This window comes from Peromyscus maniculatus, chromosome 5, assembly GCF_049852395.1.
Source record: "Peromyscus maniculatus bairdii isolate BWxNUB_F1_BW_parent chromosome 5, HU_Pman_BW_mat_3.1, whole genome shotgun sequence".
NCBI classification, from domain to species: Eukaryota; Metazoa; Chordata; class Mammalia; order Rodentia; family Cricetidae; genus Peromyscus; species Peromyscus maniculatus.
This window is the reverse complement of record NC_134856.1, coordinates 102,567,199-102,591,703: the sequence shown is the minus strand read 5'-3', so window position 1 is coordinate 102,591,703 and position 24,505 is coordinate 102,567,199. Positions and strand designations below refer to the sequence as shown.

The window sequence follows — 24,505 nt, the reverse complement described above, 5'->3', positions numbered from 1 at the left end:
TCTCTAGCAGGCTAGTTCCATAAATATAACTTGGTTCACTAACACCTGAAACAACCCCTATCACAGTGGTGCTGTCAGTGGTGGTGTTATAACAGATGCAACAGTAGGTAGTAGTGGTTATGACAATACAGGCGGCGCTGATGCTGAAATTGTAAGGGTTTCTGTGTGCCGGGAGCCCTGCCAAATGCTTCGTATGTATTGATACCTCCAGCTAGCATTTGCAGCTACGTTGTTTGTTTTTGAGTGGTGGATAAATAAAGCAGGCAGATCTGGTTCAAATCACCTGTCTGATTCCACATAGTTCGGACCGCTCCTCCAAAAGGTCTCCCTTTCCCAAATCATTAATTCTTATAACAGTTCTGTAAGGTAGGTTTAGCTGCCCTTGTTCAGCAGGCAACGGAAATAAACTCAACCAAATAAAGGACACTTGCCTTTCTGATAGAGTCTTTGGAAAATAATGCAGCTAGATAGAGAGATGTTATCGTATGTCTTGCTCAGGAACAGGAGGAAGATAAGAAACAGAAAAGGCTCTGCATTCAAAATACTCTTTAAGATCAGATGAGAAAGACAAGGATGAATAGGATGGTTCAGAACCTTGATTTAAAAAAATAAAAAATCTCAATCCCAAATCTTCCAGTCCCACAAATGACTGTGAATCTTGCACATGCCGACTAGCTTGGCTTTGCCAAGGGAGGGCTGTAAACAATCAATTTCCTACGCTTTGTTAAAGGTGAACATAATGGCAGACTTCATAGTTAAAGCTTATACATTTTCACTGAGTAAATTGATTATAAGGTTGATAGTAAATGACAAAATTATAAATTTACAGAATATTAACAATAGACCAGGAAGGTACCTTAAAAGCTAATGCCCCCGGATAACTAAGACTACTGAGAATTCTGCCTAACTGTGGCAGTGTGCCCAGACCTCTCAAACCTAGAGAATTGGGGATGTGATGAGCTCTTCCAGAACCTCTGGAGGCTTCTCCACCATCTACCTCAGAACATGGGCTCCTCCACTATGTAGGCCTGGTTCTAGTACATTCTGTCCACAGTTGCATTTGATTTCAATATCAATACCTGGCTTCTTCTTCTGGACACAAGGAAGACAATGCTTCCCAGCAACTTTGCAGTTAGCTGGGGTCTTGTGACTAGGTCTGGCCAGTTAAATGTCAGAGGAAGTCCTTTTCTAGAGGGAGGTACTAAAAAGTCCCTGCCAGCCATTTCTTTCTTTTGTGTGCCATCCAGTTGCTGCAGGTATGTATGGCAAAGGAGACACTGGCCTGTGGCACTAAGTGACTGGCGCAGTCCTTCATCAGCATGATAGGTAAGAAGTCTTAGTGTGCTCTAAGCATTGGAGATGCAGGGATGCCTGCTCATGCATTGCCTTGTAGCAGTGTGGCCTTTCCTGAACTGTTCAGTCTTAAACCTCAGATGCCTTTTCTTTCTGGCTCTCTCCTGGCCTCCTTTGATTAGGAATCTAATAGGTGGGTGCTAGGATTCCTGAGCCTTACCTTGAACTCTGAGTTCAGGCCTCACAAGTCCATTTTCCTAACCAAGGACTGGCCTTGTTGCCTCTGTGTCTGATCTGTCTGCAGGGCATATCTGAACACTAGAAGAAGTTGGTAACATTTGCAATGGAGACACTGAAGGGAATTTTAAATCTAATTAGCAAAGCAATTCAGAAAATCTCCTAAAGCTTCATCTGGAGTTTGAATCACAAGTACATTGTAGAAAATCCTTTGTTATAAGATATGAAATGCTTAATGAACTCCACAGTGTCTATCTCCTACAAAAGTAAGTCACCCCTTGGCTTTGAAAACATGTAGAATGGGACCAGGAAAATACAAAACTGCCATGGATCAGCCTTTTGAATCCTTAATGCAAAGCCTTCACAGGAGAAAAAATCTCTTTTCACTGGATATTGTGGCTGTACATGTTTTATATTTAAATATCCATTGTTCCCTATCAGGGAGATAAGCTACTGTGTCGCTCATGGGATTATGACTAAAAAGAAAACACAAAATTCTAAAAATACAATCACTTTGAAAAGCTGGGTTTTTTCTTTCTTTCTTTTCATAGCTTTTCTCTAGATGCACTGGAGGATTAGACATGGGGAGAGTTAAACCAGTGTCCTCTCTGGTCCAGGGGCAGAAACAGAGGGAGGGCCCACATTCACACAGTGGGGAGCTCAGGAGGGCTTCAAAGCCAAGCTCGCTTTTTGATTTGGTCTTTTGACATGGGAGAAAGATAAAGAAGTAGGGCACAGAGCTGGGAGAAGCAGGGGGTCATCGGAGAAAGAACCTGCAAGCACCCTTCCTCTGGGCTACACCTTCATTTCTCACCATTACTCAGTTTAGGAAGGACTGGGATGAACGAATTCAACACTGCCATTTTGCAGATGGGAAGCCTGAGTTTCAAGAAGAATCCCTTCTACAATGTCACACAGCTAGCCAGGGATAGATCTAGTCTCAGGGCTCCATGCTCCCTTACTAGGCTACTGTTCCTTTGAGTTTCAAAGGTGTCAGCACCATAATGGGAACAGCCACAAATGTGGGCTTCACTCCAAGCATACTCAGGAAACTCCTTGCTGGTATGTTGGAAGAAACTTTAATTATGATTCAAATGAAAACTATTACTAAAAAAAAAATGTGGCCACTATGATGAAAACACTTTTAGCTTTGTTTTCCTGGGGCCAAGTCATGGCAAAACATCTCCAAGAAGCGGCTCTATGCCTTTGGTACATGCTATGTGCAGACACTACTGTTGCAGATATCCTCAGTAGACGCTTCTGTGGCAGAGACTGGCTGGAGGCAGGTCGCTCCAATTGTTAGTACAGAGCCCGCTCTCCCTAACCTAGCAGATCAGCCTCATAGGACAGTGAGGGTCCATACTATGCCTCTGTAACCAGAAACCAAGGCTTTGGGGGCTCATTCAAACTCTTGTTCTGCCACTTTGGGCTTAAGTTATTAGAGTTCCAGACCGTTTTTTTTAGCTCAGGCTGGAAAATAATAAATTAAAATTGGCCATGGAGCTGTTTGGCGGCCTGCAAACACCTTTATCTTACTGTTTACTAACCCATGACTGTCAACTAGTTATACTTACTGCTTCTCTACCTCACTCTCCTAATCTATAAAATATGGATGAGATGCCCCTTCGGGTTGTATAGTAGATAACTTATGTAAGCTCTGAGCACAGCGCCTGGCATACATTATGCACTTAGCAGATGCCATCTGCCATTATTCTTATTACCAATAATCTGCATTAATTCTCTCAGTAGATGGAGAGACCTGGATTCTTCACTGTGCTTCCGTGACCCCAATCCCCCACTTTCCCTGGCTGTCAGCTGCTCTCCTCATCCCCTATAATAGGCTTAATCTTTGAGGAGGGCATGGGCCTGTGCTTTCCCCTGAGTGCGGGTGAAGAACACTGGCCTAGATTCTCTCAAACCGAGGCCTTGAGGGGCACCAGGCATGGTTAGGAAGCAAGTGAGCCTCACGTTTAATGGGAGTGATGGTGCTGACAGCCTGTAAACCCTGAGAGGGAAGCGGGGTGAGAGGAGATGCAGGGAAATGTGGATTTTCAAGGGCCCTGTTTCCTGGCAATCAGAACGAATATGAAGAGCAGTGGCTCAAAGCTTCAGAGAAGACAGCTAAGGAGAATCTTTCAGTCCTCACTAGTACCGGCTGTAGTAAAAGGTCTGGTTAAACTCTCTGATTCATCAATAGCTTACTATTCAGCCCTGGCTAACTCAAAGGGTAGAAGATAACTCCCCCTGCCTTAGGAAAGGACAGAAATACATGGTAAGACAGTGACTCTCACCATTAATTAAGGGAAACTATCCTTTTTCTCTTTTATTGAAAATGGATTTTTTTTCATAAGCTATAGCTGGATTAGTTTCCCCTCCCTCTACTCCTCCCAGTTCCTCCCCCCCCCCATCTGGATCCACCCCCTTTCTGTCTCTCACTAGAAAATAAAACAGGCATCTAAGGAATAATAATGAAATAAAATAAACTAAACAAAAACAAACACGTCAGACTAGGACAAAACAAATAGAAGCAAAAGAGCCCAGGAAAAGATACAAGAAACAGATGTAGACACAGAGAGTCACTCACTCACACACTCAGCAATCCCATAAAATCACAAAACCAGAAACCACAAAAATATGGAGAGAGAGAGAGAGAGAGAGAGAGAGAGAGAGAGAGAGAGAGAGAAGATGAAATTAAAAAAGATGAGAAAAGGAAAAGTCCTGGCACAATGATTATGAGACAAGGAACCTTCAAAGACACCTTTGACTTCATTTTCTATTTGCTGTCTCCTGCTGGGCAGACAGCCTATCCATAAGAGAAGTTTGTTTCCCTAATGAGACTCCCTTGCAGAAAACTAAATTTTCATTTGCATTGTTTATCAACTGGAGAGAGCTTCTGGGTCAGGGGTGGGGCGTGTGTCCACCTCTCCTTTCATCTCTAGGATCCCATGTGGTGCGGACCCATGCAGCCCCAGCACATGCTGCCTCAGTCTCGGACTTCCTATGTGCTTCGGTCCTGGTGTGTTTAGGAGCCTTGTTTCCTCGTGTCCTCCATGCCCTCTGGCTCGAACAATCTTTTCATCTCCTCTTCGGCTGTGTTCCCTGATCTTTGAGGGGAGGGATTTGACGGAGACACTCCATCTAGGGCTGAGTGTTCCAAGGTCTCTCACTCTTTTGCCCAGTGGAATACATTTGCTGCTTTTAAGGGCCGGGGCAGAATGTAGGATTGGCACAGGAGGCAAACCAGACGCGTGTGCTCAAAGCTGCAGACTTAGATTCCTGGGGCGGGGCAAGGCTTTCTTAGCCACACAACTTCACTTCACTTTATAATATGAATATACCCCCTTCTCTGATCCCTACACAGATAGATACAATCTCACCGACCCACCCACTCTCCCCAGACACACACACTCTTAAAATGATGTAATTTCTACCGCTCTTGCAAGGGATAAAGTGTGATACAATCTTTGGAATTCTGCATCGCTGGACTTTGAAGGCTGCAGAGGGAAAGGAAGGATAAGACTGTTGGGAGGCATCTTCAGGAGGAAGAGGCCTTCTCCCAGAACCAATGTCAGCCCATGGCCATTATCAAAACCTGTGTGGAGAGCAGAGATTCACAGCTCTGGTTGTGCTCTTCTGTGACCACCCAGGCCAGGTGTTCTCCTTGCACACCTAGATGTTTGTAGTTTTCTCTACTCTGGGGCTCTGGAGGTGAGGGGCACTGTTCTGTGGGAAAGCCCAGCAACTGCTCTTTTTTATAGAGCTCTGGTGCCAGCCAACCTCTAGAACTTTCTCTAGGTGTAGGATAGCTCATTTTCTAAGGAACTGGGGGTATTGCACCTAACGCTGACAAACTGTCAGTTACATGCCCATGGTTAAGTTGAGAAGCAGATTGTATATCTATAGGTGTGAGGATAAATTATAAGTTCAGTAAGCAGAGAACAGATTCTCAGGGTGGGGTCAGGAGTGTAGTGATTCTTCAGCCCAGAGACTTTCTCCATCTCTTGGCCAGGTGAACAAGTTGTAGTTACTTTGGGCACCTGAAACTTCTAATGCTTTTCCACATCACTGGCCATGGATACTTCCTAGCTCATGAGAGGATTTTTAACTAATTAACAGAAAGTAAAGAAAAAAAAGAGGACACTGGAGTGTGTCTTCATACAGCTAATTCAATGAGCAGAAAGGCCCGTCCTTTACTCAAAGATTAAGCCTTTCTTACCATGTGAGAGTATGAGTGTTTGTGTGTGTGTGTGTGTGTGTGTGTGTGTGTGTGTGTATCTGTATTAGACACACACACACACACACACACACACACACACACACACACAGAGAGAGAGAGAGAGAGAGAGAGAGAGAGAGAGAGAGAAACCAAGGATCTTTTCCTTTATGAAAAAAATAGTGATATTAAATCTCAGTAAAGTTTTATTTTTTAACATTCTTTCTTCCAAAAATTACAAGTTGACAACATATTTTCAACTCATGTTTAAAAAGGACTTTTTGGTGAAAGTCATGTTTGAGGAATTACCATTGAGTATTCAGCAATACCTACATTAACATTTCTAAAACTTGAGAGGGCACCAGAGTCACATGGAGGCTCCAGTTCTTACTGCAGTGTTTCTGATTTGTGAGGTCTGAGTGTGGCCGCCTGAGTTCCACTTTCCAAGGTCTGGTGGCCTGGTCCACAGTTGGAGAAGCATAGGCCTGGCATCAGGTGACAGGGTGGTTCAGCTTTGTCAGCTCTGACCAGGGTGGGTCTTAACTTCATGCAGAAACCTAAGAGCCTGCGTTTGAGGGGGGTACAGCCTGGAGGGAGGCACAGCCTGTGTTGTGGGGCGGGGGGCAAAGCTTGTGTTGGGGGCAGAGCCTGTGTTGGGAGGGCACAGCCTGTGTTGGGGGGGGGCAGAACCTGTGTTGGGGGGGCACAGCCTACAGCTCTGGGTTTCAGATTAGTTTTTCCTGCTGTGGGCATCAAGAATACACGCTGGGAAGCAGTTCCTCTATAGATGGGAATGAATGAACTGTATGACACTACAAAGACCAGATCGTCCCATTTTTAAACTGGAGGGAGAGAAAATGTTCTAGGCTTTCTGCCTGAGATGTCAGCACAGAGTCTGAAAGTGTCAGGAAGTTTCCCACTCAGGGTTTATTTTTGCTTCCTGTGGTCTAGCGCTGTACAGCAGGCAGTTGAGATTTGACTTTCATGGGCTCTGGGGTGATGGGAGGGCAGATGTGAAACAGCAGGAGGCAGGAGGTCAAAGACACTGCCTGGGACATGGGATATGCTTATCTAAACACGGCAGGACCGATGTTACTTTTAAAGGTTATTTAAGCATGTCATGACAACTGGCCGCCGGTTGATTTCTCTCACTAGAGTGTCCTCCAAGGATGTATTACTTCTGTCTCATTTCTCTTCCAAATTAATTCACCATCCTGGCATTTTTCAGTGCAGTTTTAATAAATTTTAGTCTCTACACTGAGCACTGAACCTTGGTACTTGGTACCTGGCTTAGTACTGGGTTAAAAAGATCTCACATATTACTATCTCTTCAAAATCACATTAAAACAAAGCATACGGCAAAGGCAAATAAATAGAAATAATACATACCTTGGAGGACTACTGAATTTCTGGAAAGGTATTTATCATAAGTTCCCAAAGTATCTGAGTTCTCAGAAGTAGTATTTGAGTCTTTCACTAACTCTATTTTGTAATTACAGGATACATTAAGTCATATGTGTTAGAGGCTGTTGCATATGCTATAAGAAATCATTTCAGGTTATTGAAAATACAATTGACAAATTCAGGTTTATATGTTTCTGGCTCCCTGAAATAGCTTTAGATTCATACTATCCAAAGTAGAGAGGAAAGGTAGGTGAGCATCCCTTTGACATTCGACCTGCTGCTCATCTCTGAGCCTCAAATCCTTCTAGGCCATGCACTTAATGGGAATGCTCAGGTTAAAACTGAAGGATGAGTCAAGTTCAAAAGGTTCATTTAAGCTAATAGTTTTCTGCATGGTATACTATGAATAAAAAAATAACCAGTCAAAGTTCAGGTGTCCTATACCGGGGAGGGGGCCACTTACATTTGTCCTGCAGGGAATCATGGGGCACTTCTCCTTGGGGGCTCTCTTCCAAGTCGCCATAATGTAAGACCTTGTGATTGGGTGAAAGCCGACAATACCAAAATTTGTCTGAGGAGAAAAACATACATTTACAAAGTTAATGATTCTAGCTTTCAAAAACATTGCTGTGCTATTAGTGCTACCTGCAGGATAAAAATGACTCATTTGATTTTGGACCTTAGGAAATAATGGATTTTAATGTCCTGAATGGTGAAGCCCCTCCTGATTTGGGTATTTCAGTATCACCCATCCTGCTCTGCAAACATTGGTGACCACAGAGGATGTCACCAAACCTAGCTCAATGGCAAAGTACTTTTCAAGAGGGTAGTTTCCATGGACATTTTATCAGTACCTGTAACCACCAACGGGGTGAGTCCTTAGCCACAGAAGCTACGCAAAATGAGGAGAGAGGTGGAGGAAGAATAGCTTTGGGGGCCTCAATCTGCTTCCACTTTGATCTCCAGCCTGCTGAGATGGCTGTCCACACATAGCCATCTTTAGTTGTTCTATACACCTGTTCCTTGATGCTAATAGACCACATCCACGATCTGTGCATGAATTATCAGGTCACTAGTGATACACATGGGGGTGGGACCCATGAGAAATCATCTGAATAGTTCAGGCTTTAGGGAGAGAATGAAGGCAATCACAAGCAGCCCCCCTCCTAACCATACCCTTCAGTGTAGTGCCAGGATGGAACTGGCCAAGGCTTTAAGGAAGTTCTTACATTGAACTCTCACAATTTTACCTCTTCAGCTCCCAAGTGTGATGAGAAAATGTGAGCAAGACCACGACAAGGAGAAGGAGGCAAACACCACTTCCATAGACCTACAGATTTACAGATTGGGAACTTGAAGCATAACTGCAATGTTTGTGTAGATACAGGCTCAGTTCCTCCAGAAAGGCTCCTCTGCTCGCCATTATGAACTGAGCTTCTCTAGAAGTTAGTTTCGTCAGTAACATCATGGGCTTATACTATTGGTATATACATGTTAGTCATCTTAAGGCTCCCTATGAAAAAAAGACCCAAGATAAGAAACCCAAGGGAATGCTCCTATAGTGGACCCAAGGGAAGCAGCTTCCTCTAGGGGATGTATCATGAACAACTGATGATGAGACAAGAGACTCCAGGGTCCTCATTAGCCCGGGCAGTGTATGAAGTCAGCTACTGTCTTCATAATGGTTACGGTCCCAATGCCTCGGTGAAGTGCTGGGTACTGAATGGTTGAATACAGTTGGTATTGGTAAAACTGGAAAAAGAAGACTTAAGGAGATTTGGTTCAAGCCACATCAGGCACACAACATCTGTGCCCTACCAGCCTCTTGGTATGTTCCTGCACCTGGCTCACCCTATGGTCTTGGTCAAATCACCTCATTACTGTACCTGCAGTACCAAATTATTTTGAAACTATTCTGATAAAAATGTTGTCCATTACATTTTAAGAAAAGAGGTTTTTCAATCTAAAATTGCTTTCATGGAAAGAAGTCATATTGTCCCCATAATTCTTTTAATCTAAACAAAGCTTTAAGAATGAAAGTAACAACAAAAATGCTCAGCTTAACCCACAAAAGGAAACTGCCTCTGTGACGCTTGTCTTCCTCGGGTATAAGAGATGTTAGCATTGTTTGAGAATTCCTGATTGTATCCAGAACATGGCAACCGTGTACTTAAAGGACTCTGAATTCTGGTGAAAACAAAAACAAAACACTGACAAGGAGGAAGAAGATCATTCAATTGTTGGGCTCGCCAACTTTTCAAAAATTACTTTAGACATATAGCAATCACAGGTGGCCAATAAGCGGACTTCAATGAGTTAAACAAGTTATTCCCTCACTAACTCACAGCCATGCTAATCTGCTAGTGTAAAATGATGAGAAGAATGCATTTAGGGAAACTGAGTGGGAATTTACAATAAGAAGTACGAAGTCTGAAGAACATCGAGTGTTGTGAGCACCACAGAACTGATAGAGGCCTGACATAGGAGAACATGATGGCCCTCTCTGCACACAAGGACCACAAGGCCTACAGCCTGGTCTACACGACCTATGATGACCACAATTTGCTGTAAGGTATGCTATCTCTGAGGGGGGTTAGGGGCTAAGTGAGTGGCTGAAGGGAGATGGGAAGGAGGTTAGTGAGGTGGGACACTGGGGTATTCGGTTCTTCTGTTGTTGATTAAGATCTGCCTGTTCTTTAGCGGAATGCCATTTTTACAAGTAGGGGCTAGCCCATGATTCAGTGGTACTATGTGAAGCCAATAAGTCAATATGGCACAGTGATCATTTACACTCAGTAAGGTCTGATAGAAAGAATTAAGAAACTGAACTAGTATAACACAAAATGGAATGAGTTGCACAATGTATATTTATCTACAAAATATACTAATTTTTGAATTGCTGTTTACATTTTCAGGATGCATTATTTTTCAAAAGTAGTTGCCATAAGTCTGCAAATGTACCTAGTACTCCTCAGGAATAATAAGAATTCATTAAATAAATGGTAGACACGAGAGACTGAACTTGGACACTTAAGGAAAAGATGATTCCCTCAATTTTTGGTGGCAGCACAGAGGTGAACCATATAAAAGTTTGTGTCCATGGCTGGGAATTGGGGACAAAGACAACCTGGGATAGGAATGGGAGATTTCTCCTGCTTACATAATGCATTCTCAATTAACCGACCACTACAGAACAGTGGCTACTTATCCCTTGACAGAAACAACCACCTACTTTGCAAAGTTGGATGAAAGCTTTTAAAAAAGAAACATAATCAGGTACCTGGAACTCTGGCCTGACCGCTTCATGACTAAAGAGTGCTTCTTCCTTTTGGAGGTTTAAATCACCTTGAGCTAAAGGACATCATCTTTCCCTGGTTTTCTTCCTACTTCTAGCTAATTCCTCTCTTATTCTACACAAGTTCATCTAACTCTGTCCACTGCTGCAATGGTCAAGAGCAAAATGGTCTGTGCATGTCTGATGGAAGCAATGTGTTCTTTTCTTTCTCGGCAAGTAAGAAGTTTTGGATGGATCACAAAACAATGAAGGAGGGACTGAAGAGGCTGAGAAGCTTGTCCTAACTTGTGATCAAATGGGATGTTGCTGGAGGGCTTCTCTCCAGGTTCCTCAAGCCCCGCAGTCCCACAATCCACTTATAAAATAATCACTCAGACGCTTATATCACTTATAAACTGTATGGCTGTGGCAGGCTTCTTGCTAACTGTTCTTTTATCTTAAATTAACCCATTTTTATAAATCTATACCTTGCCACATGGCTGGTGGCTTACCGGCGTCTTCACATGTTGCTTCTCCTGGCGGTGGCTACAGTGTCTCCCCTCTCAGCCTTCTGCTTCCCAGAATTCTCCTCTCTCCTTGTCCCACCTACTTTCTGCCTGGCAACCTATTTCTTGCCTGGTCACTGGCCATCAGTGTTTTATTTATATAGAATGATATCCACAGCAATGGGAGGATGCTAAGGTAGCATCTTCCTTCTTTGGGATGGAAGCTGTAGCCCTTAGGGTGAGAGGCATCATGGCTTGCACTGCCCACACCGACCAGCACAGCACACCGACACAGTGGTGGTGAACATCTGTGTCAGTCAATAGCGGCAGCTTGATTTGTAGTTTTCTTTTGTGAGCAAAAAAAAAAAAATGTGCATCTTCCTTTTAAGACTCAGCATGATGCTATGAGTTCCCCAGTCCCTTTGGGCAATAGAAGAGTGGATCTCGTCATTAAAAGCAATTAGCAAGAAGCAATGAGAACATTATCAAAGATTGTTTACTAGCATCTATGGAGGATGCGAGAGCTAATGTGGAGGCCTTGTAGTGAATTACAAATTAGAATATATTAACAGTTGTCTCTCCATCTCCAAACTAAAATATATGGAGACAATCTGCCGCTTCAATCTTTCCCTTTGTTCTTATTCATACTGTCCTTTTGTCTTTCTTGCTTTCCTCCTTTCCTTTGTCATAGGCCCCTCCTTTCCTTCCTTCCTCCACGCTCCTTACCCTTGGTAAGAATCAGAGGGAACAGCTGGTTTCAAAGCCCATGTTACTGTTTCTTTTCTGTACTGGAATAAAACCCTCGAACCAAAAGCAACCTAGGGTGGGTGGTAGAGCATGATTCAGCTGCCGTTTCCAAATCCCAGTCCATCAGTGAGGAAAGTTGACGGCAGGACAGGAATTGTAGAGGAACTGCTTCCTGGCTTGCTCTCTGGCTTGCTCACAGGTTCACACTCAGCTACCTTTCTTATATAGCCTGAGACCAGCTACTCTCCTAAAGATGGAGCTGCTTACCATGGGCTGAGCTCTACTACATCAGTCAATAGTCAGGACAATCCTCCACAGATATAACAGACATAGGCCGGTTGGATCTGGGTGATTCTCCAGGTGAGGCTTTACTCTCAAATGTCTCTAGGCTATGTCAGGCTGACCATTAATGCCAACCAGGACAGCCCATATACTGGGAAGAAGGTCTGATTAAAGCTATTTGTGATGTCACATGGATTATTATAAGCTAAAAATCACTGAGAAGTGAAATTCTTATAACACTGTTCAACGGTGAAAATGATCCAATAAGAAACAAATTTAAAGTTTTCCTCCATTTGCCAACTTAGCCACAGGTAAGCATGCCTTCTGGTCTTTAGAGGAGACCAGAACATTGAGTAATAGTTACTACCACTGGTGTGACATGCTGACTTTTACATGAGGCAGAGGAATTGAGTCTGGTCAACTCTGCTTTGGAAGCAGGGGACTTCCTAGTGTTGTTTGGTAGCAGGCCCTGGGAATCCCTTGTCACAGAAGCGGGGAAGCATTTCCTAACCTATGCTGTTAGAGTACTTCTGGTAGGATGTTCTGCTTTGCTAGGACGCCCTAAATTAAACCAAATCATCATCGTGTTCAGAAATTCCACATCTGGCCTAAGGTACAACCTTTCCAAATCAAAGAACAGATCTGGACAGTGCCTTGAAATGGAAATGTCACTTTCCCAGTGATGAGATCCACAAGTTTCTCTGTTGGTTCAGGGAGGGGAATGGTAGCTATGGCGGCAGTGAAGACCACTCTGCCTTTCAAACACTTCTCAATTCACTGAAATGTTCTTCAAAACCAGAGACTTGTGTTTTGTCCTAGCTCATAATTCCAGGACTCTCATACACTCAGCAAGATAATTGGTCCTAATGAATCCTGGGTGGTCACACAGACCTTGGTTATACACCTGGTCCTGGCACTCTGTTATAGCCCTTAGCAAAATGATAGACTGAAAGATCCTTGTTCTTCACTTAAAAAGTGATAGCCTTAACTTCATGAGTAAAACAAATATGAAGTGTCCATCCTGCATTCTCTGCCGGGCTGGTTACCAGCACTTACTTGCTCACTCCTGTCAGAAAACATGTCCCTTTCCACCCCACCATTTACCCTACCACATTTTTGAAATGGTGATTATTCATTATTTTGACCTATTGAATGCCTTTCCCCAAATTCATCTATGTTTTCTTCATTTGAAAGTACCTGCCTTTTGTTAAAATGAACTAATTAGGTTTCATCAAACACCAAAAGAGAAATGTAATTAAAGAGGGAAGAAGCAGCTTGTTGCCTGGAAGGCTTGATAAAGTGCTGCGCCTGAATGATCCATTTGGCTCCAGGCTTCTAATGGGGTTGCAAGGGTTATGTGAGGTACACAGACTTTGCTGACTGAAGTGGGAAGACAAGTTTTATCCAGCACACAATTCCGAGATAACTCGGTCATGTTGGCACTTAAAGACAGGAAGCTAGCAAGCATCTTTAGTGAGAAGCAAGCTTTATGGTATCGTTTCTTGAAGTTATTCTATAGTATTTAGCCCACGGGTCATCAAGACCACTCAATGCAATGATTCTGAGAAAACTGAATTGCTAAAAGGTAGAAAGTAGAGGAAAATATTGGAGACTGCAGTCTCATGAAACAATGAGAGTTGCACCACAGACAGCCTCTAGGAGTATGTGTTTGCTGTCTCTCCAGGAGTACGTGGGACAAGAAGCATGGTCAAGTCTTACATTGTGTGGTCAGAACAGAAAGCAAAAAGCAGGCATGAGACATCCAATAGTATGCTTCTTGTGTTTAAAAATTATATGCCAAGAAACTACAACCCAAAATAGTAGTCATAAGAGTAGTTTTGAATGCTTGATAATATCCTAAGTGCTAAAGATAGTTTAGTTAACCCTTATAATTACCGACTTGATGTAGGAGGTAACACCATCCTTGTGTGACAGAAGAGGAAAAAGAGTCCAGGTTGATGAATAGATTGTCAACAGCTACCCAGCCTGGAATGGGGAAGCTGGGGCTTAAGCCAGATTAACATGTATCACATGATGTTCTGCCTCCCAGGCCTACTGTGGCCAGACATTCCAGAAGCCCAGACTTGTCTTGTTTGCACCAGACTGTCCCAGTATCAGAGATGTGGATGAGATAAGATGATAGGCAAATGCCGGCTGTGGGGCATTCTGACAAAATGTAGCAAAGGAAAAGATGTTTTGCCAACTCCTCCACTTCGGGTTCTGTGAGAGTGGGAGCTCTCACATTTTCCCCTGTAAACTTAATTACTGACTCTGCTCATCTGTGTCCTCCTCACTGTTAGACAAGTGGGTAGGGAAGTGGCCATGGCTCCTACACGGGGAGTACCAGACCTAATCTGTGATGATGGCTCCTTGAACATGCATGCACTTGAAGGAGTGGTGACCAATTTTACGGCCTACCCTACCAGGCTGTGCAAATCTAAATGCAGTGTTTTGATGGAGCGTTGGGAGACTACATGTAGTGCAGGCAAAGGGCTGGTAACCAGACTTAACCGACAGGCCTTTCTACTTGCACAAGGAGACTCTTGTATTGAACACAAATGGCCCTACTCTGTCCAGATCTTTACTAACTCATCCGCTAGACACTAAGGCTTTTGTTCATTAGGAAGTTCATCAACAATGAGGAATAAATATCTTTTTAAATAAAATTCTGTAATTAACTTATCTAGATAGGGAGATTCTAGCACAGTCAATTCATTTCAGCCTAGAAAGGAATATCAAATAGTGTGGTGGACTGGAAGGTTCAGTGTAATTGTAAGTACTAGGATTTAGCTAGCATTGATGAAAGCTCTTTGTGCCTCTATGTGTTTTCTCCATTCCAAATACTTCTGTGTCTGTTGCCCAATGTCAAGTACAGAAAGAAAATGTTGAAGTTACGTTTATGGGCCCATATATCCTGGATATTGATCTGCCCAGAGACAATAAGGAGATGAGGGCATATATCTAACTATCTGGCTAACAGTTCTCAGATCCTGGAGTGCTAGACTCCCGTGTTGTAGCATTTTCAGACATCAGATGTATTGCCTGAAGACACTAAGGGGGCTAAATGCAGAGCCAAAAAGACCATGACTTCTCACTCTGGACCAGTTTTTTGTTTTTTTTTTTAAGCACAATTTTCCAGATGACCAGATGAACAGTGATTCCTTTTCTAGGAGCTACATTCCCAACTGCCTTTATTCCTTGTAAAAATCTTAGAAAACAGGTATTGATAGTGAAAACTGCTCAAGTCCACAGACCTGGACAAGGACAGACAACCCTTAGCACTATAGTGTAACTTCTTCTGGGAGCATCACGTACTTGGTCATGAAGCCCAGCACAAGCAATGCAAATAGGAAGATGGGCGTGAGCTCATTCCTCAAGGACTGGATTTAGGCAATGAGTTCTCTCTTTTATAATGTAAGCCTTTCTCAGTCGCAGGTGTAACTCAGCCTTGCATTGGTCTGCCCCCATCCTCTTCCTAGGCCTATGTAAAGCTCTTTGGCTTCACACCCTCTCCAAATAACCACACTTACTCTAGGAAGTTCTGCTTTTTGAAATCCTTCAGCATAGTTTTCAATGGTAGCATCAACATATTTCAATCACTGAACATTCAGCACAGAGCAGTTAAAGTAAATGGCCAGAGGGATGGGCACAAACACAAATTGATTGCTGTCATTAGTAGATGAGCTTTGCGTCCAAGCGAGGCATCCATCGGGTTTCAGAACTACCCGCCAGAGTTTCCCCAGCTCATAACTAATGTTGGTTCTTAGCACAGTTGTTAATGCTTCTGCTTTTGCCTGGCTCTTTCTCAATTTCTTCACCCTTCCCCAGCTGTTTCTTCTAGGACAGTAAGATATGAATACTTGCTGCAATCAGAATCCTGTCAGCAGAGCAAAAAAACAATCAAAGCCCAGAAACAGCAGGGACTGCTTCCTGTCCAGTGTGCCTGGTCTACACTTTTTGACTTGACGCTTTGTGATCAGCAATCAGAGACAACTCAGAAATCCGTCTTGACAGATTCTGAAAATTGATTCTACCTCATTTTAAATCACCATTGCTTATAACCCCAGTAAAACAACTCTGACCTGGAACAGCATCAATATGGAAAATTTGAGAATATGGACCACCCAGGCTGCAAGTACCAACAGTGGGTGGTGGTTTGTCTGATGGTGCAAGGGAGTCATGAAGAGGAAGGATGTGGGATCAAGGAGATGGCTCAGTGGGTAAAGCACTTGCTGCACGAGTCTGATGACATGCTTTCAAGTTTTAGAATTTACAGTGGCAGAGAAGACTCACAAAAGTTGTCAGGCTTATTATGCTGGAGAGGATGTAGAGCAAGGGGAACACTCCTCCACTGTTGGTGGGAATGCAAATTTGTACTGCTACTCTGGAAATCAGTATGGCAGTTTCTCAGAAAATTGGGAATAAGTCTTCCTCAAGACCCAACTATACCACTCGGGCATATACCCAAGGAATGCTCAATCTTACCATAAGGACACATGCTCATCTATGTTCATATCAGCACTATTTGTAATAGCAAGGACCTGAAAACAACCTAGATGCCCCTCAACTGAAGAATTGATAAAGAAAATGTAGCACATATACACAATGGAATACTACTCAGCAGTAAAAAACAATGATATCAAGAATTTTGCAGTCAAATGGATGGAACTAGAAAATATCATCCTAAGTGAGGTAACCCAGACTCAAAAGGACAAACACAGTATGTACTCACTTGTAAGTGGATACCAGATGTGAGGGAAGGGGTAGCCAGACTGCAACCCACAGCTCCAGAGAGGCTAGCTAACGTGGAAAGACCCTAGGAGGGACACATGGATGACCCAGCGAAGGAGAAGTGGATGAGATCTACATGAGCAGACTGGGTGGGGGGTGGGGTGGCAGAGGGTGAGGAGTAGGGGATGAGAACATAGGGACATGGGAGGGTCGAGCTGGAACAGGGAAAGAATGGGAGGGCAGGAAGGGAGATACCATGATAGATGAGGACATCAAGGGAAAAGGAAGAGGCAGGGTGCGGGGAGTCTCTCAGGAACCCACAAAGATGACTCCACCTTGGTCTGCTGGCAGTGGTCCAGAGGATACCTGGACTGGTCAATTCTGGTGACCGGTCTAGCAAATACACTAACTATCATCATAGAGCCTTTGTCTAGTGACTGATGGAGGCAGAGACAGAGATCCATGGCCAGGTGCCAGACTGAACTCTGGGAATCCAATTAATGAGAGAGAGGAGGGATTCTGCAGGTGGTGACCGTCGAAATCATGACAGGAAGAAGTGCAGAGATGACAGGCTACACTATTGGAGGCCCATGAACTGTAGACTAGTGGCTGTGAAGCCCCCAGAGGACTGGACCAGGCCCTCTGGATATGGAAGACGGTTGTTTGACTTGAACTGTTTGGGGAACACCCAGGCAGGGGGATTGGGATCCAACCCTGGTGCATGGGCAGGCTTTTGGGAAGCCAGTGCCTATAGTGTGGCACCTTGCACAGCCTTGGTACAGTGGGAAAGGGCTTGGACCTGCCTAGGCTCAGTGTGCCGGGCTCTGCTGACTCCCCATGGGAGACGTTGATTTGGGGGATGTGGGGTAGCTTGAGAGGGAGGGCTGGGAGATGGGAGGAGGGAGGAGGTGGGATCTGTGGGTACTATGTAGAGTGAGTAGAAATTTTCTTAATAAAGAAAAAAAGTTGTCAGGCCTCTATTTGTGCACCATGGAGTATGTATACCTTCACCCACACACAAATCAGATAGACACAAATACAATAAGGACAAACAAAATAGACATTTCAAAAGTAAAAACTAGAAGGAAGGGCTTGTAGATTTAGAGGACGAACCCTTCCTCTTCTGGAATTTTCCAAGTTACTCAACCCCCAAGATCTCCCTTTTGTTATGAGCAAATGTATATGGTTACAATATGTACTTCACAGAGCTATTTTGAGGATGATTTTCATTAATCCAGTTATGTATTATTCATACATATGTTCCGAGAAATGCATCTTTAGGTGATTCTATTATGTGACTGTCATAAAGTACATTTAAATACAAACTATGGGGGTACAATGCTCCTAGTGGACACCATTGTATGTGTGGTCCCCTGTTGACTGACATGTGGCCCATGGCTATGTAAGTAACACATTGAGTGAATAGCCTTGCACATGGGTGAGTCATAACATGCATTAGCAATTTTTAGCACCACTTAGCTCCATGGACCTTTTGGTCATTTTGAACTTTGGTTCTCCCTACACGTGAAACATGGTCTAACCTAGACTGCCATTCCTGTCTCAAGCACAGTGCTGTCCTTGAGTGACACTATGCCTTTGTGATTACCCCAAAGCAAGCTACTGTTGTCACTGCCCGTGTATGGAGTTCTCAAACAGTACCTTGTCTCCGACGAGCGTTGAGTTTCCTAAAGCAGGTCCCTTCCACAAGGCGGTTCAGGCGCTGCTGTTTGATCAACTCTAAGATTTCTGGCTGGATCTTCTCCTTTAGTTCCCTATTGGAGGACAAACACATCATATTCCACAGTGCACCTGGAGAAACAGCCCATGGTGGGTAGCACTGTGGGCTGATGGACAGGGAGCCTGAGCTGCCTCTTTTCATGAACACCCTAGGACTTCCCCAGCTGGTACTTTAGAGAATCATTTAGAGATTTTCTAAGTGGTGTTTGGAAAAAAATCTAGGCCAGGGTTCCCTGTTGAAATACACTATTGAGTCTCTGACATTTATAGACTAGCCACATAAGTGCCAGTCACTTTTGTGATTTTTCTCCAGAACAAAAGCCTTCTGAGAAATCCCTTCTTTTACAAAGTCACAGATACAGGCAAAAGTCCAAGGAGATAAATTACTGGCCCTTAGTTTTTCTCCTGTAACAAAGAAACAAAACAAAACAAAACAAACAAAAAACCCCTACATCACTTTTATGATTTGACCAGGCAGGGATATTGAGTGACCATGCAATTGCTACATCCCATAACTAACTATATCTTGAGCAAGGAGCACCTTTTGTTTTTTATTCCATCTCTCACAAATGAGAACCATAACACTGCCCCAGATTCTGGCCTACAGAGATTGAGATAATGATGGGGTAAATTAATATTATTTGTAACTTGTCTCAGGCTAATAGGATGTAATTTAGTTTGAGATGAACTGTGCTGCAAAGTTTCCATGATAGAGTGAAATGGTTTTCTAAACCTTTAAGGGATTTTGTATGTTATGAAGCTTTATTAGCATCCTGGCATTTGAGGCTAGTAAAGTCAGCAGTATTCTAGTCAAAGCTGTACAGAGTGCTGCAGAGCTGAGCCCTTAGAGACATGTTGAAAGTACTATCTATAACATGGATCCAGGAGTCAGAAAACCTGGGTCCAGTCTAGGCGGAATCTGTGACTAATGTTTCATATAGCTCATCTGAGTCTCAGTTTCCTAACTGTGAACAGGGATTAGAATCTTGCCTGGGAAAATGCTATGACTCCCATAGGAGACAAGGCTAGTGTAAGTCTCTATAAACATCGGTCAGCAATGGAAGCATTATTGAATTTGCCTTGGTGATCATCTCTCTTTTGCTCAGCTAAACACTCCAAATGATCATTATGACCTGCACTCAAGGCTCTCACATTCACTAGCTTTGACCTTGATTCTACACTCGCTCTGGCACTGGGCAGGACACCTGTTCTCACCTGCTCCTGATTTGCAGTTGGGCAAGGCACTTGTGATTGACAAGTATCCCTGAGACTAGTAGTGTATTGTGTAATTTTATCTCATTTAATTTCACTTCTCCCAGACTAAAACACATTTGGAGGATGAGTATTAATATCACCTTTCCCATCCTACAAATGTGGAAACTCCTCAGGAGCATTAAGTTTGGAGTACAGACTCCAATCTATCCTGTGCTAATATGAACAAAAAAGAAAAGTGAGAGGGGCTGGGGGAGATGGCTCAGCAGTTGTGAGCATTTGTTGCTCTTGCAGAGGACCCAGGTTTGGTTCCTAGCACCTGGTGGCTCACAACTATCTTTAACTCCAGTTCCAGTGGATCTGGTGCCCTCTACTGGCCACTGTGGGCAGCAGGCATGCATATGGTGCATACACGTACATGTAGGCAAAAACACTTACATACACAAAATAACTAAATGAAAACTTTTTTGAAAAAAAGAAAAAAGTAACAGAAGGAGGATTTGGGTATCTAACAAGATGTTCTTGTACTCCACTAATATGATAGTTAAACTTAATTTTCAACTTGATGCAATCACTTGGTAAATAGGCTTCTAGATATAGTAGGAGACTGTCTTGATTGGGTTAATTGAGATGGGAGGACCTGCCTACTCCGGGTGGTAACATTCCCTGGGGTGAGATCCTAAACTGTATATATATATTTTTTAAAGTGAGCTCTGCACAAGCATTCATCTTTCTCTGAGGTAACTTCTCTGACATGCTGTACATTATCCTCGAACTGTGAGCCAAAATAAGCCCCTTTCCCCTGGAGTCGCTTTTGTCGGGATATTTTGTCAAAGCCATAGGAAACTATGGGAGGCCAGCTCCAACCTTCTAAAAGGGTTCCTATGAGGGGGAGAGAGGGATAAGAAACTTATAGATAGAATGATAGCAGAGAAGGACAGAAACACAGGATAGCTCCAGGAGGATCTGGATTGAAACCCAGTGGTCCCTTCTGCCTCTTCAAAAGGGCTTTTTATAATGCCAAGGGGCAAGGCAAAAGATCTCCCCCTTGCTAGATCAAAGCACACTGCAGAGGCAAGGGTAGACCCTTCAAAGCACCTGATAGCCACGCCCGTGGTCAAATCATCCCCTTGTGCAGCCCTGCTGGGTAAAGCAAGCTCAGATTCTTGGACCCTGAGTAAGTTCTCACTAGGAGACCTCTGTGGGTCTCTACAGCAAATGTCACTAGGACAACTAATACACATTAGAGAACTGAAATGGCCTTGAGATCCTGGTGATATGAAAATGCTGCACTAATGATACAGCTTGGATAATTTGCAAGGCCTTCCATGCACAGGCCTCTGAGGGTCTCAACTCAGGCTTTCAGATCACTATAACTATTTATTACCACTGCTCATCTTTTATAAAATAGACTCAGTGAATCACAGCTTTGCTGAACCCTGAATGGAATGGAGAAGAAGTGGAGCACTGCATGGGCAGCTGCTCATGGCAATAATCACTGCTTCTGACTTCTAAGTCTGGGCAACCGGGCAAAGAGGGAAAGATATTCTCTGGGGATGGAGAGAAAAGGGGAGGAAGAGGTTTGGAACTCATCGATTTTGAGGCTAGTTTTGATAGGGTATGGTTAAGATATTAAAATTCAGAGATGAGATCATGAAGAGGAAATTTCACGAAATTTTAACTGATGTTTCAGGTGAGATTTGGATATACTTATCATCACACATCTTCATCAAATCCATTGGGTGAACTAAAAGAAGCAGATCTATATTTCTCCAAGAGAATTTATAAAAGAGTTTGCCCACCCCCACCCCCTTTAATGAAACTCTGAAGACTCCAAACATGATTGGACAAAGGGAAATTAGGAAGCCTCTTTCCAACATTCTTGGGCTTGTTCTGTTTCCCTGCAAACAGACTTAGCAGCCACGAATTCACACTGCTCAAGAAAGGCCCAGCAACTCTTACAATGTGTTTCTTTACTGAGATAAGACATCTTAGGCACACCAGGTAAAGACTTTGGCTGTAACCCACCCTCTGCAATGTCTGGCTTATAGTCACTGAGGCTGGGGTCTTGGGTTCACTGGCTGACATGCAAATGAAGAAGGAGAGAGACTGAAGAAGGGACAAAGGTTCTCAACCTTCCCTTTGCTGCGACCCTTTAATAAATATAGTTCCTCATGTGCTGGTAACCCACAATCATAATTTTTTTCATTGCTACTTCATAACTGTAATTTTGCTACTGTTATGAATTGCAATATAAATAAATATCTGATACTTCTGATGGTCTTAGGCAACCCCTGTGAGAAGGGTCGCGACCCACAGCTTGAGAACCATTGGTTTAGCACCTTCTCTGGAAAACAGTTCTAATTCAGGCTCAGCAAGGCCAGTGCAGTACACAGAAGATGCTCAGCACCTCTAGACTGAAGTTAACTCTCGGCTTGTGACCTGCCAAGCTGGGCCACCACTCCCCACTGGTTTGGCAAATATTTTCTATAAAGCATCAGATAGTCAATGTTTTAGGCTTTGTGGGCCATTCAGCCAGTAGAAAAAAAAAATCAATGAATATGGCTGAAATTTAATAAACTTCATTTACAGAAATTGGTAGTGGGTAGATTTGGCCCAGGAAATGTTGTTCAAGAACTCCTGAACTAGAAGGGCCCTCTGGAAGCTTTGTGGTGAGTGATAATGGCAGTGTCATGGAAACTGATCTTTCGATGTCTCAGTTCTGGAGAGCTTCAGGGCCCAGTCCCTGAACTACTTCTGTTCCTTAACTAAACAGACCTGTGGCTTTAATGATCAATTTTATACTGACAGCTCTCAAATTTGTTTTTCCAACCTCGACCCACCTGCTGACCTCCAAACACATCTGCCTGACCACCTCCCTGGACATCCCACGGCCTGACACGTCCAGAGCTGAACTCCTAGGCTCCTGCCCAAATCACGCCACCCAAAGTGCTGCCTGTTACTTGCTCAGGTCCCAAATTTGGAGCCCATTCTTGCTTCTTCTCTTTGTACAACTACATTTAATCCGGCAGGAAACACCGACTCCCCTTCTCTCCAAAATATAATTAACGTAGAACAAAAACTAATCTTCTTATTATCTCTTGCTTAAATTATTAAAACAGCCTCCCAAGTGATCTTCCAAATATGCCTCATTATAGTGTTTCCAATCCAGAACTCCATGTTAGTCACCCACTCATAACCTCACATAGCTTCCAACACAACTCCATGTAGTTCAGTGAGAACCCACAAAAGTCTTTTTAATCATTTATTAAGGGGTGCAGTGGAAAAACAGACTCATGAAAACAAAACAAGGAAGATGCTGCTGCAGATTCTGCTGGTCCAGCTGCTGCTGTCCTGTCATTCCACCCAATGGCAATGGGGACTGACTGCCAGGCTCACTTCTCCTCAGACCACCCCAAAGAGCGCCCAATCCCTATTCCTCGGCTCTGAAGCAATCACGTACGCAGGCAAGACCACATCCTAGGGTTTCTAACCCAAAGCCACTGGCTGAACGGAATGAGTTCCCACAACACTCCAGTTCTAGACACCTTCCTGGAGTCACCTATTGCTACTGTCTTCACTTATTCTGATGCTGCCACATTACCCCATGGTTCACTCAAAGCTCAAATCTACTCTGACCTCAGGATGCTCTGACGAGTAGTTCTTTCTGCTTAGGGTGTCCTTTATCCAAATATCTACATGGCATGCCCCCTGGATCCCTAATATAGCTTCCTTCAAATGTCATCATTATAATTAAAGATATCTACTTTTACCATGTTTAAAAATATACTTCATTTCTCTAATCTTGCCCTATGTAGACAGTCTATCTATATTGCCATTCTATCACCACTTAACCTGCTGTCACCTTACACATACTATGCACGCATGCATGCATATTATCTATTTCCCCCCCTCTAAAATTTAATATCACAAGGGTTAGGGTTATATTTGTTCTATTCATTGCTGAATCATAAACAAAAGAACAACAACCAGCTTGTATCAGACATTGGTAAATATTTGTTAGGTGTTTGAACACTGAACATGGTATACCTATATATACTGACCTACTGGAGTAGGTTTTGAGTGAAACACTAGGCTGGCAGGCTGGTCTTTAGGAAAGCTGCAGTTGGATATATATATATATATATATATATATATATATATATATATATATATATATAAAACAGCTTTATTTCTGGCTCTTTAAAAAAATTTCTTTTTCATTTATTTCTCTTTTATATTCTTAGACAATGTGAGAAATACACAAATTGTCCAGTTCTCCATTTCATATACTACTAATGGCACAAATTGCTAAGTTCTGTGTTTTGTAATAAGATGATAATTTATTCAGTGCATATCATAAGCTGAGCATGCACTGGTCGGTTTTCATATAATATTGTGTTGAATCCTTGCAGCAGCCTAATGATGTGAGGGCTTTCACTGTTTCCATTTTCCAGAGAGGCTTCTCCAGAAGGCACATTTACAAATGGCTGCCCTGAAATTGGAGCTGGTCTCTGAGCACATTTTCCCCATCTGTTTTACTACTTTGTTGCTGTCTCTTCTCTTCTTCCAACCCAGTACTGAATGACCCACTTCTGGACTGTTTAAGCTGTTTATATCTATTAGCCTGGACCAATAATGAGGATGGATTTATCTTCTCTGTTAAGTGACAAATAAAAAGTATCTCCTCTTTGAAATTATTCATCAGGAACCAGGGAGTAAGGCAGGGCTGCTTCTTCAGCCACAGCTATTTCCCAAACATTTGTTCACGCCGAGTTAACTTTTTCCTTCTTGGGATACATGACCATTTTTATCAAGATATGGCTGATGGATTGGCATGGAGCTGAGGTTCGCCACTGTGTTGTGTGT

General features: G+C 43.2%; 1 protein-coding gene across 11 annotated transcripts in view; it reads right to left on the bottom strand.

Annotated features, from left to right (window-relative positions):
• The window catches only part of Elmo1 (engulfment and cell motility 1), a 539,516-nt gene that overhangs the window by 17,198 nt on the left and 497,813 nt on the right, over positions 1–24,505 (bottom strand). For all 11 annotated transcript variants that reach the window (XM_076572972.1, XM_042278256.2, XM_016007341.3 and 8 more), the window contains 2 exons: positions 18,347–18,459; positions 7,611–7,718 (listed from right to left, as the gene is read on the bottom strand). In XM_076572972.1, the coding sequence (XP_076429087.1) occupies positions 7,611–7,718; positions 18,347–18,459 (221 nt within the window). The remainder of the gene's footprint in view (positions 1–7,610; positions 7,719–18,346; positions 18,460–24,505) is intronic.